The sequence below is a fragment of the Sinocyclocheilus anshuiensis genome, unplaced genomic scaffold (genome assembly GCF_001515605.1).
Source record: "Sinocyclocheilus anshuiensis isolate Anshui unplaced genomic scaffold, SAMN03320099.WGS_v1.1 scaffold476, whole genome shotgun sequence".
Classification (NCBI taxonomy): Eukaryota; Metazoa; Chordata; class Actinopteri; order Cypriniformes; family Cyprinidae; genus Sinocyclocheilus; species Sinocyclocheilus anshuiensis.
Genome location: NW_015554139.1, coordinates 940,206 through 956,582, shown reverse-complemented (window position 1 = coordinate 956,582; position 16,377 = coordinate 940,206). Strand labels below are relative to the sequence as shown.

Here is a 16,377-nt window from a genome sequence, read left to right as displayed (position 1 = left end):
TGAGACGGAAATGTTACGCCCCTCACCATACTGTGATGCCCTGTCAGGCCAGAGCGACGAGACAAAAACATTAAAACCCATTATAAACGAGGCATTTGTTGCATCCAGTGGGGACTTAATTACGCATTATAATTACTTATACTGTCTTTTTACGCGTTGCGTTGCATCGCGCCGCATAAACATAAAACCATGTCTGCATTTGTGATCGGAGAAATGACAAACAAGTGCTACTCTACACTGCTCAAAACTCGCGTTTGAATCGTCAGTGGCAAATTCTTTAAATATTAAAAACGTACTTACAGTCTGTGAGTCAGAACAGCCGGCATTGTAGTCTACTCTCCCAGGATCAGGAAACGGTCCTCCATGAAATGTGTTGCACACATCTGAATATTTGGGTTGAAGTGTTCTGGAACAGTGTTGTAAATACAACTTAACCACTGATTTCTAGTCGTGTCCTCTTTTGGAAGGCCAAACGACAAAGGAGCGGCCAGCGGGCTTGCGGCAACCACATGTGATGACCCCGGGCTGGACTCCGCTTCGTCCACGGTGAAAGCCAATCCAGCGATCCACAGCGCGAAGTTGTTGTATTTCCTCAGCAACCAGCACGGATCAGCTCCAGGCATGACGAAGCGGATATCGTCCTCTTTTTGAAGGCCAAACAAAGTAGTTTCACTTTCACAATGAAACACAGCGCCTTCACGACATGGCGGCAGCAACAGTACTACAGCGAGAATAACAGTTATGCCTTCTTTCTTTGCGTGAACATTTAGGCGGTGTTATGCAAATCTTCCCACATCGGTGACGTAGACGTGGGGGCGTGTTAGAACGAGCCATTTTAGGTAGGCGTGGTTGACTCTTAACTTTTATAAAGAATATCTCTTTGGATTTGAGACTTTAGTCTTTGCAACTTTACAGATCTACTTTATGCACCAAGAGCTTGTAAACACTTCAAAGAGAAAGGAAAAATTGAAATCGCATCATATGACCCCTTTAAGGTTCTTGAAACCTCTGGAATTACAAAATAAATCAGGATTAATTAAAGCCAGACTCACAGTTTCTGTCAAAAAATGAATACAAGCAGCTTTCTTATTACACTAGGAGAAATATCTTAATGGGGGACCCTTGAATATTCTGTTGGACACAATCAATAACATTGAACACCACTGATTTATTTGATGATTGTACTTAATTTTACTTCATGATATGCCTTTTGGTGATTATCTTGAGTAAACTTTTTGTTTTTGTAGGCAGCTTGTTTATGCATGCATGAAAATGTATTATTTTATCTTTCCAGATGATTGATTGTGATAATCTCCTGATCAACCGAGATGTCTTATGGAAACTAATAAAGGAGAACAAGACAATTGTGGCACCAATGATGGAGTCTCGTGCTGCCTACTCAAACTTCTGGTGTGGAATGACATCCCAGGTACAGTTCCTCTGAACGTGTGTGTGTGTGTGTGTAATCTTTCATAACGCTTTCTCCAGAAATATGAAAAAGCATCTCATCAAACTTCTCCAGGGCTACTATAAACGAACCCCAGCCTACATCCCCATGCGCAAGCAAGTGCGTAGGGGTTGCTTTGCCGTTCCCATGGTGCATTCGACTTTCCTGGTTGACCTGCGGAAAGAAGCTTCCAGACTGCTTGCTTTTCACCCACCACATCCAGACTACACCTGGGCCTTTGACGACATTATAGTCTTTGCTTTTTCAGCCCGCATGGCAGGTGGGTGCCACGACAGATATCCACAATGCATGCCTGTTAACTTAAAATTAAAATCATTAATGTGGTTCCAAACCTGTACGACTTTTTTTCTTCTTCTGTGGAACACAGAAGATATTTTGAAGTATGTTTGCAGTGAAGTCCAAAATTTTGGACAGCAATGACTTTTTTGCATGTAACTGTTTTGTAAAAGATATTATCTTATTCTTATATCTATTTAAAGACTGTTATGTTCCACAGAAGAAAGAACATCAAGCAGGTTTGAAATGACATGAGGGTGAAAAAATTATATTCCTTTAAGAGGATATTGTGCATAACATTTCACAATTTTATTTGTATTCTCTGTGGTTTTTGCAGAGGTCCAAATGTTTATTTGCAACAAGGAGACCTACGGTCATCTCCCAGTGCCTCTTCGTGCCCACAGCACCATGCAGGATGCGGCCGACAGCTTCATTCATACTTTGCTGGAGGTCAATGGTACGTTTCAGCTTTACAAAGAAGAGAACAGTCTGCTAATGCTTAGTGAAATGTAACCACTTCTTTTAATTTACAGTGCGAAATCCTCCAGTTGAGCCTTCCAGATACTTGCCCAAACCTGTCAAAAGACCTGACAAAATGGGCTTTGATGAGGTAAAAGTGTGGGTTAATTGTATTAATTGGTATGGTTCTTTGGTAACGTTGTATTCAGTATGTGCTATTATGTGTTTTAAAAGGTGTTTATGATCAACCTGAAGCAGCGGACCGACCGTCGTGAGCGCATGCTGGGGGCGTTGAGAGAGCAAGAAATCGACTGCAAGATTATCGCTGCTGTTGATGGCAAGTAAGTTCACTTCTGTTACCTTCAAACAAATGCAGCATTCATTTCCAGGATGAAACATTTACTCACAGCCTTTCTTTTTATACCAGAGCTATGAACGTCAGTGAGATCCATGCTATGGGAATCCACATGCTTCCCGGCTATAGTGACCCCTACCACGGCAGACCTCTGACGAGAGGAGAGCTGGGCTGCTTCCTGTCCCACTATAACATCTGGAAAGAGGTCTGGCTCATATCCCAGTTTGTAGTTCTGTTCCAAACTTTAGTGAGCTGCCTTACTGTCTACTGCCTACATAGACTACTTATGCTCAGCAAGGCTGCATTTATTTGATCAAAAATACAGTAAAAACACTAATATTGTGAAATATTATTACTAATTAAAATAGCCATTTTCTCATTTATTCCTGTGATGCAAAGCTAAATTTTCAGCGTCATTACTCCAGTCTTCAGTGTCACATGATCCTTCAGAAATCATTCTAATATGCTGATCTGCTGCTCGAGAATAAGTTCTTATTATTATCATATTATTTTGAAAGCATGTAATTAAAATGTAATTCATATTTTTTTATATTTTTGTGGAAACCATGACATGACACGGGCTTATTTTTCAGACTAGTCCAGCCAATGCGCATGTGCAATCATAAGCACGAGTCTCAGGTTTCTATGGGAACCGCAATGACTTTACCAATCAGCGATTGGCTCTTTCACTTAGAAGGCGGGACATACAGTGGTGTGAAAAAGTGTTGCAGGGCCATGTAGTTTTGGATTTTGTTTTCCCTTAATAATAAAAACCTTCATTTAAAAACTGCATGTTGTGTTCACTTGTGTTATCTTTTACTAATATTTAAATTTGTTTGATGATCTGTAACATTAAAGTGTGACAAACATGCAAAAAAATAAGAAATCAGGATCACTTTTTCACACCACTGTATTCTGCCATATTGCATGTTGCAGTTTCTCCCATTTACAAGTAATAGGAGTTAACCATCTTTGTATATCTATAGTCTTTGGTAATATCTGCCTTAAAATAGTGTCTAATTCGGCAGCTCACTAGGTTTTGGAAGAGAGTGTGAATATAGACTAAGGGTTTTTATGGGCCGCTCAAGTTTTGTTTATATGCTGTACTACACAGATTGTAGACCGAGGCCTGAAGACCTCACTGGTGCTTGAAGATGATTTGCGGTTTGAGATTTTCTTCAAGCGCCGCCTGCAGAATCTGATGAGTGAGGTGGAGAGTAAGGGTCTGGACTGGGACCTCATGTGAGCGGCTCTTTTTGTCTTCAGTCATTGACTGCACTAAATTTTTGGGTTATGTTTTGTTGGGAGATTTGTTCATGTTGGTTATTCTGTTGAACCCTTGCAGTTATATTGGGAGGAAGAGGATGCAAGTGGACCGACCTGAAAAAGCAGTACCGAATATTCGCAACCTGGTGGAGGCGGACTATTCCTATTGGACCTTGGGTTACATGATGTCATTACAAGGAGCCAAAAAGCTCCTCAAAGCAGAACCACTCAGTAAAATTTTGCCTGTGGACGAGTTCCTTCCTGTTATGTTTAATAAGCATCCTGTGTAAGTACTACAAATGGAGGAAATCCTCTACACATCCCATATATGCCTGTAATGTTGCTTCTAGTTCTAGATCAATTATTCCACATTAAGTATTTTCTAGAATATAAGTTGTAGTATTTTGTCATCCAGAAGGTCCTGTGATTTATAGTCTAAAGCAAGTTTTAGAATGTAATTGATATCAGTCAGTCAAACACACTGAACACCAAAACATACAGTATATGCTTACACGCACACAAACAAACTGCGAGAAATAAAATTGTGAGTTTTCATCATAGTATTTCTCGCAATTGCGAGTTTGTATTCTCACAATTCTGAGAAAAAGTCAATTTGCAGTTACCTTTTTTATTTTTTTTTCGGTGGTGGAAACAGCTTCCATAGTGAAATGAATGTATTGTTTTTTAACACTTAGTTGCATATTAATAACAACTAAATATAAATGCTTTATAGTTCAAACTTAAATGCAATTTAGTTGAACCTTGGTAACCACCCTCAACACCCTACCTACTGCATGGCAACCCCCAGAATATCCTGTCAATGCCCTAGCAACCATATAGCAAACACACTAACAACCATTTTTATAAGCAAACAGTTTTCAGAAAATGTATTTATTTTTATTATTATTTGTTATTATATGTTTTGCCTATGTCTAAAATCACTTCTTTGTCTTCATCTTCATCCACATCAAATACCATTATCTTCAGATCGGATTATATGGACCAGTTTGAGACAAGGGACCTGAAAGCATTCTCAGCGGAGCCCTTGCTTGTGTTTCCTACACACTACACGGGTGAACCTGGGTATATCAGTGACACAGAAACCTCCACGGTGTGGGACAATGAGAAAGTGCGCACAGACTGGGACAGGAAGCGCTCGGGTAAGACCCGGGAACAGGCTGAGATCAGCACAGAGGCCCAAAACTCAGATGTGCTTCAGTCTCCTCTGGACAGGACAGCCCGAGATGAACTATGAGAGACATTGTTTTGGACACACCACAAGACTTGTTTCTGGGGGCGAAGTCTAGTTCCACTATGTAAGAACAATATAACTGACCAGAAGAGGCCTTTTTATAGATTTTTTTTTAAATCGTTTGTCTGAAAAAAAAGTTTTTAGATTAAACGTCTGTCCCTTTATTTGTAGATGAAATTTGTAACAGAGGCCTGACTGCGCTTTCCGATGACAGCAGCACCTGTTCTTCACTGTATCCTGCAATTAAAAATGCCAGGGGCTGGATTCATGAAAATCTTCTTAAGGAACAATTTAGCAAATTTTATAAGATAAATGTTAAGTTAGTAAGTATGTTCTTGAGGGCAATTCTTGAAAAATTCTTAAAGGAATAGTTCACCCAAAAATGAAAATTTGTTGAAAATGTACTCACCTTCAGGCCATCCAAAATGTAGATGAGTTTGTTTCTTCATCAGAACAGATGTGGACAAAACAGCATCACATCACTTGCTTACCAATTGATCCTCTGCAGTGAATGGGTGCCGTCAGAATGAGAGTCCAAACAGCTGAAAAAAACATCACAATAATCCACAAGTAATCCACACGACTCCAGTCCATCAATTAACATCTTGTGAAGTGAAAAGATGCATGTTTGTAAGAAATGAATCGACCGTTATGGCATTTTAACTTCAAACCTTTGCTTCTGGCCAAAACATGCATCCATAGTCCATAATATTGCTTCCTTCAGTGAAAAATTCGCCTAGTCTGAAACGGGAGAAATATAAGCAGATCAAGCACCATTTACAAGCAAAAACAGTCCAAAACATATTCTAAACTATTATATGTCAGTGGATTTTGATGTGAGAGGACAACACGAGATGGATGTTTTCACTGGAGGAAGTGTTATTATAGATTATGGACTTGTGTATTTTGGCCAGAAGTGCCTTAATGTTAGATTTGTTTCTATAGATTACGTAAGGCATTAATTGATGGACTGGGGTCGTGTGGATTACTTGTGGATTATTGTGATGTTTTTATCAGCTGTTTGGACTCTCATTCTGACGGCACCCATTCACTGCAGAGAATCCATTGGTGAGCAAGTAATGTAATGCTAAATTCTCCAGTTCTGTTCCTATGAAGAAAATAGCAGTTAAGAAGAATTTTATCTTAAGGATATTTTGTGAATCCATCCACTGGTGTTTGTCACTCTGAAAAAAGCATGTAACTAATATTTTTCTTTCCAGACATGAACATAGTCATTCTTAACCGTAATAAACGAGAAATTAAACGTGTTATTGTAAGGCATGAAGCATGTTATTTTAACTTGAGGGATGTTGTTATTTTTAGGCCTTGATGCCATTATCCGCTTCGGTGGTGTTTCAGACTGTTACTTCCCTTCATCAAAGCCAACAACTCTACGAGCCTCACTGTGTGGTTTTTCTGTCGTATCATCAGGACAGCAATTAAAGGTCTTCACACATTCCACACGGCAAAATTCCCAGTTTTTGATTCTGACTTCTTTGCTTTTTTGACACGGCACAGCTGAGCAGGCTTTAAATGTGCTTGATATGATTTTTTGTCATTGCTCTGTTTAGTCACAATGTCGTACTATCGCTATGTATGTAACCGTGACTGTATTTCACCAGCTGTGCCTTAAAAATAAAGAATGGTTAAAACATTTTTCACTGAAAGAAATAGTATGTCTCTTTTTTTTTCAGGAGATTCGTTAGATGGAGGCTGCATGTCATTTCTGTAGAGATACTGAATGACGTGCCATTTAATTTGACCACTTTGTCAGTCATATCAACATCTATATCTGTCTTCCAGGTTTAATTATATCACAGCTGTGTAGCCACAAGACAAACATGATGATGCTGGCACAGGCCTGCAAACCATTTTTCTGCATGCTGAAAATAGATGATGTGACTACTGCTTTGAGTATAGATCTCAATTCGCTGGTGGGTAAAATTAGCTTAGACGCTTTAGAGGATATCTAAAAAGATTCAGAATCAGAATAAACTGTTTGTAGTGTATTATAGGATGTTATGCAGTTGCTAATTATTCTGACTGTTTATTGTACCAGTGTCGTGATAGATGCTACCATGATGTTGCATGGCTTTGAGAGATTGACTCCCGAAACAAAATGTGTTTATTAGTTAATTTATTAATTCAGTTTTTCAATTCATGCTATGGATGTTGTATTGAGATGTAAAACTGATCGCTGAATGTTCGTTGAAATTCTTACCTGTGTCACTAAGTGCTTTAAATTTGAACAAAAATCAAGCGTAGAGGCCTGTACAGAATGAAGTCCAGTAAACAAAAAGTTACTTATGCTACTGTACAGAAGTCACCAAAGATTCTCACCAAAGTTTGGTTTATTTGATTAAAAATACAGTAAAAACAGTAATACTGTGAAATATTATTGCAATTTAAAATAACTGTTTTCTATTTGAATATGTTTTAAAATGTGATTTATTCCTGTGATGGTAAAGCTAAATTTTCAGCATTGCTTCTCAAATCTTCAGTGCCACATGATTTTTCAGAAATCATTCTAATATACTGATTTGAAACATTATTATCACACTATTATCAGCGTCGAAAACAGTTGTGTTTAATATTTTTATGGAAACTGTGATTCTTTGATGAATAGAAAGTTCAAAAGAACAGCACTTATGTGAAACAAATCTTTTGTAGCATTATAAATATCTTTACTGTAACATTTGATCATTTTAATGCATCTTTGCTGAATAAAAGTATTAATTTCTTTTTCTTTTTTTTTTTACTTATTGACCCCAAACTTTTGAACAGTAGTACATGAGTTATTATGATTTATGTATGTGTTTCAGACTTCAGTAATCTGTATTTTGCACTCCAGCACAGGACCCGTTATGAAGCTGTGGGCGTTTTCCACACAGTGCCACAAGGTTGTGCCAGATCTCAGAGTATCATTACCTTGGTACTGGAAAGCCAGTCGGTGGAGCAAGGGTGTTTCTGAGTACTGTATCCTTTTTACTATGAAAATAATTCATGTGTATGTGTAGTAAAGGACGACTGCCTAGCAGGTCAGCTGTTTAGCACAGTTTCTCAGTACACTGCCAGGCATGTTACCAGGACAGACAGAGTCAGACAGAGCATCTGGTGGTTGGGGTGTGGATTTTGGTGCATATGTGTTATTCTGCATCTCAAACCGTGAATAGAAGTGGTTGAGTGTATCTGGGAGGGATGTGTGATCATCACAGGCCTGTGGCAGGGGCTTGTAGTCAATGTTACAGGCGGGTTCTTGCTGTGTTGAGGGTTGATTTATCTCCTGATCTGAAAGCATCATCTCGGGTCTCGGGTTTTTTGTCGGCCATGGTTTCTGGTTGGCACGTGTGGTGATGGACTGTCACGTGACTCACGTCATCGATGGACTTTTTGATATAGGCAGTCATTCCTGAAGGCTGCCACTTTGTTACAGTCTGTGTCCTGAAAGCAGTCCAGGAGTGTTTAGAGAGCATCATCTGGCCATACTGTCATCCGCTTTCTGACCGGTTTGGCTAGTTTTACAAGTGGCTGAATGTTTTTCACATTGGACTGTTGTGTTTAACATTGGTCCAATGTGTTGTTTCCCCTTGTTGCAAAGTTCACGTGTTGGTAGAACTTCGGCAGGACTGACTTTAGATTTACATGTTTGAAATCACCAGATATAATGAAAAGGTCGTCAGGGTTGTTTGTTGTTCGTTCATAGAGCTGTGCAGTTCACGAAGAGCATCCATAGTGTTAGCACACAGGTGGATACACATTCATTTGAAATATAATTTAAATAACATCTTCCTGAACTCATGTCCATAGGTGTATATGTGAGTAGTAGAAGAGAGATGATTTTGCTCAAAATCAACGACTCGGCCATCACAGAGTTACTTGTGTCTCAACCACCAGGGGGCAATGTTGTGAGGATACATTTCATTGGGTGAATGCTAAAGCAAGATTTCAGGCTCATTTATTGCTAATTCAAGGGTTTTTACTGCATAAAAGTTCCTATTTGGTATTCATTTGATGCAAATGCAGAATAAAATTGTTTAGAGTTTTGATAAATGAAAGTTGAAGCCCAAATAAAGTAGTTCCAAATTCAAGAGCCTTTGAAAGGCCACAAACAAAGAATCACTAACAAAATAACATTGCAACAAACGCTGCCACAGATTACCAGAAATATCTCAGGCCTTAGCAGAAGTTGGGGGTGTTAGGTGTGTCTGAGAGTGATAGTGAGACAAACTTCCTCCTCATATGATGGTGAAAGAACATTGGCCAACCTTCGCTTTAGAGGAAGAGAAGTGGCGCTGTGAGAGAAGAGAGAGCAGAGTTAACAAAACCCACACAGTCTTCATGTCCTGTGTCAGTGTTCGGTGAAAGGTGATGATTCTGACCGAATCAGCTTCAGCTGGGGTGGATGGACTAACTGCTGGATGACAACACGAATACGGTCTGTTGTGAGCTGCTGGTTCATCAGTAAAGGACTAGATGGAGGAGGCAGCAGAGACTGCACAGTTGAGGCAACCAAAAGTTCAGGGTGAGTTACATCAGACTTTGAGGAGAATCTGTTTTTGTTGTAGCTTTATTCTGCAGTAGTGTATATCTCGCTTTCTTTCTCTTTCTTTGCATGTGCGTGCTTGCGTGTTTGTGTTGCATGCAATGATCAATGCATGATCAGAGCACTTCCTGTCTTGTCCATTTTGCCTTTGTACAAAAGTTGCATGGCAAAGAAGTTTTCATGTGCAGGACATTTTGACAAATGTACAAAATTACCACATCTTGGGGTGACTTGTGACTTCTTTCCACATAAAAAAAAAAAAAATGCAACAAAAAAATGTTCTTTAGTAATTTAGTTTATTTTATACTTTAATAGTTTTTTTTTATTTATTTAGAAATTCTCATAGAACATATAACTCGATTAAATCCAGGATGTGGAAATAAACCTCAATAAGACCTCAGTGGGAGGAAGTCACATGCACTGGTTTCAAATAATTTGCGATAGATGCAGTGCTTCTCATTTCAACCACTTTAAGTGTCACATGTCATTTAACATTATCAGTTTGAAATTAGTATCAGAATGAGAATTAAAACATTCTATATATATCAACTAACAGCATAATGTGTCAACTGACAGCATAACCGCAGTGCACATCCTTGAGATGACTGACATCCGGTGGGTGAATTTTATTCCATACAGCTGAATTAATCTCTTCATCAAAAACAAGTCCTTATTGTCTCTGTAGCAGAGCATGTTAACAAACCTAGACAGGATGCGGTTGACCTAAATGGAGCATGTCAGAGAAAAAGAGAAAGAGAGATTGACTGTGACACTTTCTTTGTTAGTGCAGCATAAGTGTGGCACATCGCATGTTCAGAGCCATATTTACAGTATTGCAGATGCGCATTCAAGAGTTCATGTTAAGTAAAAACTCAGAAAAGCATGTCTAAACTTTAGATAAGCAATTTACGTGTGCTTTAAAATATGCAATAAAATGATTTGTGCAAGGTGATTCAAAATTCACATTTGCTGCTTTATCTTTATTGCTTTTGTCACGAAATGTTTGCGTGAACTTCAGTAGTGTGACTTCCTGTCCTGATGTCAAATGCATATTTCACCGAGTCATTAATTGTTTTTACGCTAGTTTTAAGTTCCAGTTCCTGCAAGTGTTCACACAAAAGTGAATGTACTTTAAGCACAATCAACAACCTCTTTCACAAAGAAGTGTTATCATACTTTAACTTGTTTTACATTACACTGTCCATGTTACATATATTATAGTTTTTTCATAATATCGAAACAACAACAACAAAAAAGAAACTGATATTGATTCTCCTGGCAGCTACTGTAGTAAAAAGGCAGTTACAAGAAAATGGTTAAAGATCACCTACGGTTAAGGAATGGATAGATATTACACAATATATATTTGATGGAAGGAATTTCTTTCTCTTTAAACACCCAGATAAAAGTAAATTGACTGTAATAAAAAGTCTGAATTTAATAGTAAATTGACTGAATGGATTAATCCTATACAATCAGACTTAATTGAACAGCAGTTGGTCTGTAAGGTACAGTAGTTCCTTTAGGAATTTATTAGGAAGTTATTACTTGCACCCCATGTTATATTGTGTATAGTTAAAACAGACAAAAAAAAACATTTAGAAAATGAAAGAATTTAGTTTATAGGATTGATGGCATACAATTCTATTTTGTAACCATATTAATATTAATGTTTTTGTTTAACTGTACAAATAATGCCAGTCTTGGTCATTGTAGCCTATGTGTTTTCTATGGATGCCCATTTCCGCCACTGAATAAAAAATTAAAAAGGTATTTGCGACTTTTTATCTCACAATTCTGACTTTTTTTCTCAGAATTGCGAGTTTAACGGTCATAATTGTGAGATATAAACTCGCAATTCTGAGAAATAAAGTCAGAACTGCGAGATATAAACTTCAAGTCAGAATTGTGAGAAAAAAAGTCAGAATTGCGAGAACAAATTTCTTTTTTTTTTTTTAGAATTGCGAGTTTTTATAACTCGCAATTGTAAGTTTATATCACGCAATTCTGAGAAAAAAAGTCAGAAGTGTGAGTTTATATCTCACAATTCTGACTTTATAACTTATATAAAATATATATAATCAGCTTCTCATTTTAAAAACAATCACATGCAGCATCATGACCTGTCATGTTCTTCTGTTTCAGATGGTGGTACCCCAGTCCGGCACTTAGAAACCAAGCGTTACAGTGAGATTTTACGTGATTTTGACGCTAACTTGGATCTGTCATTAACATGCTCGTATGTAGACCTTTTCACTTTGTCGTGAAATAGCAGTCTTAAAAATAAAGGTTCCAAAGTTTTGGGTTGTTTTTTTGTTTTTTTTTGCAGTGATGCCGTAGAAGAACCATTTTGGGTTCCTCAAAGAACCTTGTATTGAAGAGCTCTTAAAAGAACCAATTATTTCTTACTGTGACGAACATTTTAATCATCTAAAAAAATCTTTCTCCACTATAAAGAATGTTAAAGGTTCTTCATGGAACCAATAAAGAACCTTTCTTTTTAAAAGCATAAAAATAGTTTGAATAAATTAAATACTGGCTCTATTTTGGCTCTGTGAGAACGCTTAATTTTTAATATGTTTCTGTCTGTTGATTTGATTTCTCAGGACTGTGGATGAGCTGCTACAAGAAGCAGACTCACTGTCTTTAACAGACACTTCAACAGACACCACACTGAACGCTGATCTGGATGATATTACAGTGAGACATGATTGATGAATTATTGTTCCCACTCTCTTTCTCATATACTCGTACTCATATTTCGTGATAATTTTGGGTTCAACAATCTCTCTCAAGCAAGTATTCAAAAGACTCCATGTGGTTTACGGTGAATATTAAAAGCTGTGTGTTTTTTAGGGTGAAGATGTGGAGTCGTTGAAGATCTGCCGTGAGGAGGAGGAAAAAGACGGAGCCATAACCGGTAATTCTTTTTAAGACCATTTTGTATGGGTGTTTGTTTGCTGGACATTTGGAGGAAGACTAACAGGGGTGGAGGAGTAATGAGATTTGCAATGTACAGTTTGTTTGTGCTCTCACAAATATTAGAATGAATATCATACATCCAGCCAGGTTCATGGTGGTTGCTTGATTCAACATGGTCTTCTGTCCATCATTTGGACATAGACAGCAGTGACTGATCTATCTGAGAGGAGAAAAGCAAAGCAAGAGTGACTGATCAGGCCCGGAGGCATCATGTCACGCCACTAAATCTCTCTTCTTCAACCTGCACTGTTTACATGTAATTAGCCACATGGACTAATTGCCCCTCGCTAACAAGATTAGCACCGGACGGTGGTTAGAGAGCAGATTAAAGCGGCAGACAGCTGCTCTCTGTTTTTCCCGCTGATCCATCTCTCTGAAAACTGTAGAGAGATAGGATAGCATAGGATAGCATGTAAGCATTAGAACTGTAATCTTTATATAAAATAAGAGTAGAAAGTAATATATGGATATGAATTATAAATTATGAAGAGGAGAGTAGTAACCAAAGATAAGATAAGATTATTTTGACTAGGTGATGGCTGTGCTGTATAGAATATACAGTGGGTAAAAGAATCCGCCCCCCCCCCCGCCCCCCCCTTTTAAAATTACCACATTTTGTTGCTTTGCAGCCTGAAACACACGGACGGACACAGTTTTTGTTTTATCCAGCTGTATTTACTCAGTGCAACTTATAACATCCAAGTGAAAGATATAACACCATGTCGGAAAAAAAATCTAATAAAAATAAAAAACAGAATCACTCAGTTGGAAAAATGATCACCCCCTCCTAAAAATGGCTTGTAAACTCAATCAGGTGTAGCAAATCACCTTCTCAATGGCACACAAAGCCATTTGACTTTCAACTGTGATCAGCTGTGGTCATTTTGATTAGCTCAGAATGAAAAGAGCTTTCCTGGAGCATTTCAGTCCTTGGTAGTACAACTGAAGCAAATAATCAACTATGGGTGGCAAGGCACTGTCAAAAGATCTCCGGGATAAAGTTGTGGACAGGCACAAGTCAGGAGATGGATACAAATAAAATGTCAAAGGCTTTATCAATGCCTAGAAGCACAGTGAATCCATTACTAAGAAGTGGAATAATTATTTGGCCTCAACATCAAACGATATGTTTGGCAGAAATCCAATACAGCTCACCATCCAAATAACAGCATTCCTCCAATAAAGCATGGAGGTGGTAATATCCTGTTATGGGGTGTTTCTCTGCAGCAGGGACTGGAGCACTTGTCAAGATGGATGGGGCAAAATGCTGTCAAATTCTTGAGATAAATCTGCTGCCCTCTGCCAGAAAGTTGTCAATGGGAAGAAGGTTTACTTTCCAACATGACAATGACATAAAACACACAGTGTTGACCACATAGTGGTTGAAGGAGAAAAAGGTGAATGTACTTACATGGCCTAGTCAGAGCCCAGACTTAAACCCTATTGAAAATCTGTGGAATGACTAGAAGACTGCAGTCCACAAACGCTCCCCATCAAATTGAACTGAACTTAAGCAGTTCTGCAAAGATGGACTGCTGGATAAAACAAAAACTGTGTCCGTTTTCATTTCAGGCTGCAAAGCAACAAAATGTGATTATTTTAAAGGGGGGTGATTCTTTTCTATACCCACTGTATATTGACGTCATCTTCCTTGGCTAGACCTGCTTGTTCTGTGAGCTTATAGCTGTTTGGTAGCTGAGATTAGGGATTACGTTAACACTCAAAGTTTAAATAAAATATCCGCACAGTGACCTTCGAGGTGATACCTTGGCTTGTACTCACGGAGCGCATCACCTTCATTACTCACATCTGAGACAGACTTCAGTATCAACCATATATTCTATAGTTCTGTCTCCCACTGTGAGATCTGATCAGCCAAATGGACTGACTAAGCAGAGACATTTCATTACTTCTTTGGATAAAAACTGTGAGTTTATTGTCTTGTATCCCCTAACATAATATTAACTCATATATATTCATTTTAAATTGTTAATTAACAAATGGCTAGGTTGACCAGTTTGTGTGGTTTAATTTCACAAGGAATCGTCCATAATTCACCCCAGTATCAAGAGAAATTAGTATGAGAAATAGAAGAAATTATATTTTGCTTTACAAATTAAATAATGCATCATAATTATTTTGTCTTTTTTTACATCACAGTAATGGGAATATGATTTTTTACATCAACATAATGACAATAAGATTTTTTTTGCATCACGGTAATGAGAATGACATTTTTATGTTTATTGTAATGAAAATTAGTTTTTTTTGCATCAGAGTGATGAGAATTAGATTTTTTTACACATCACATTAATGACAATGAGATTTTTTTTTTCGGCATCACGGTAATGACGATATATATATATATATATTTCTCAAATCATGGTAATGAGAATGAGATTTTTTTCTGCGTCACTGTAATGCAAAATAAATTTTCACATCACAGTAATGACAATGAGACTTTTCCACATCACTGTAATGACAATGATTTTTTTTTTTATGAGAATGAGATTTTTTCACATCACAGTAATGAGAATGAGACTTTTATGTATCATAGTAATGAGAATGAGATTTTTCATGTTGCGGTAATGAGAATTAGTTGTTTTTGCATGAGAATTACATTAATTACACATCACTGTAATGAGAATGAGATTTTTCATGTTGCAGTAATGAGAATGAGTTGTTTTTGCATGAGAATTACATTAATTACACATCACTGTAATGAGAATGAGATTTTTCATGTTGCAGTAATGAGAATGAGTTGTTTTTGCATGAGAATTACATTAATTACACATCACTGTAATGAGAATGAGATTTTTCATGTTGCAGTAATGAGAATGAGTTGTTTTTGCATGAGAATTACATTAATTACACATCACTGTAATGAGAATGAGATTTTTCATGTTGCAGTAATGAGAATGAGTTGTTTTTGCATGAGAATTACATTAATTAGACATCACTGTAATGAGAATGAGACTTTTCATGTTGCAGTAATGAGAATTAGTTGTTTTTGCATGAGAATTACATTAATTACACATCACTGTAATGAGAATGAGACTTTTCATGTTGCAGTAATGAGAATTAGTTGTTTTTGCATGAGAATTACATTAATTACACATCACTGTAATGAGAATGAGACTTTTCATGTTGCAGTAATGAGAATTAGTTGTTTTTGCATGAGAATTACATTAATTACACATCACTGTAATGAGAATGAGACTTTTCATGTTGCAGTAATGAGAATTAGTTGTTTTTGCATGAGAATTACATTAATTACACATCACTGTAATGAGAATGAGACTTTTCATGTTGCAGTAATGAGAATTAGTTGTTTTTGCATGAGAATTACATTAATTACACATCACTGTAATGAGAATGAGACTTCATGTTGCGGTAATGAGAATGAGTTGTTTTTGCATGAGAATTACATTAATTACACATCACTGTAATGAGAATGAGACTTCATGTTGCGGTAATGAGAATGAGTTGTTTTTGCATGAGAATTACATTAATTACACATCACTGTAATGAGAATGAGACTTCATGTTGCGGTAATGAGAATGAGTTGTTTTTGCATGAGAATTACATTAATTACACATCACTGTAATGAGAATGAGACTTCATGTTGCGGTAATGAGAATGAGTTGTTTTTGCATGAGAATTACATTAATTACACATCACTGTAATGAGAATGAGACTTCATGTTGCGGTAATGAGAATGAGTTGTTTTTGCATGAGAATTACATTAATTACACATCACTGTAATGAGAATGAGA

At 37.3% G+C, this 16,377-nt stretch overlaps 2 protein-coding genes across 4 annotated transcripts in view; both read left to right on the top strand.

Annotated features, from left to right (window-relative positions):
- The window catches only part of LOC107670492 (procollagen galactosyltransferase 1-like), a 14,367-nt gene extending 7,608 nt beyond the window's left edge, over positions 1 to 6,759 (top strand). Inside the window, exons 4-13 of one of the 2 annotated variants that reach the window (XM_016463112.1) lie at positions 1,295 to 1,429; positions 1,523 to 1,727; positions 2,082 to 2,201; positions 2,278 to 2,354; positions 2,438 to 2,544; positions 2,631 to 2,763; positions 3,673 to 3,800; positions 3,904 to 4,110; positions 4,812 to 5,140; positions 6,400 to 6,759. In XM_016463112.1, coding sequence (XP_016318598.1) covers positions 1,295 to 1,429; positions 1,523 to 1,727; positions 2,082 to 2,201; positions 2,278 to 2,354; positions 2,438 to 2,544; positions 2,631 to 2,763; positions 3,673 to 3,800; positions 3,904 to 4,110; positions 4,812 to 5,079 — 1,380 coding nt within the window. In that variant the 3' untranslated portion in view covers positions 5,080 to 5,140; positions 6,400 to 6,759. Of the gene's footprint in view, positions 1 to 1,294; positions 1,430 to 1,522; positions 1,728 to 2,081; positions 2,202 to 2,277; positions 2,355 to 2,437; positions 2,545 to 2,630; positions 2,764 to 3,672; positions 3,801 to 3,903; positions 4,111 to 4,811; positions 5,141 to 5,247; positions 5,486 to 6,399 lie in introns of those variants that run through there. The other variant, XM_016463113.1, reaches the window with a different exon arrangement.
- Positions 6,760 to 7,988: 1,229 nt separating this feature from the next.
- The window catches only part of LOC107670530 (GEM-interacting protein-like), a 28,516-nt gene continuing 20,127 nt past the window's right edge, over positions 7,989 to 16,377 (top strand). The window contains exons 1-5 of one of the 2 annotated variants that reach the window (XM_016463175.1): positions 7,989 to 8,052; positions 9,470 to 9,598; positions 11,765 to 11,858; positions 12,226 to 12,319; positions 12,476 to 12,539. In XM_016463175.1, coding sequence (XP_016318661.1) covers positions 9,550 to 9,598; positions 11,765 to 11,858; positions 12,226 to 12,319; positions 12,476 to 12,539 — 301 coding nt within the window. In that variant the 5' untranslated portion in view covers positions 7,989 to 8,052; positions 9,470 to 9,549. Of the gene's footprint in view, positions 8,053 to 9,352; positions 9,599 to 11,764; positions 11,859 to 12,225; positions 12,320 to 12,475; positions 12,540 to 16,377 lie in introns of those variants that run through there. The other variant, XM_016463174.1, reaches the window with a different exon arrangement.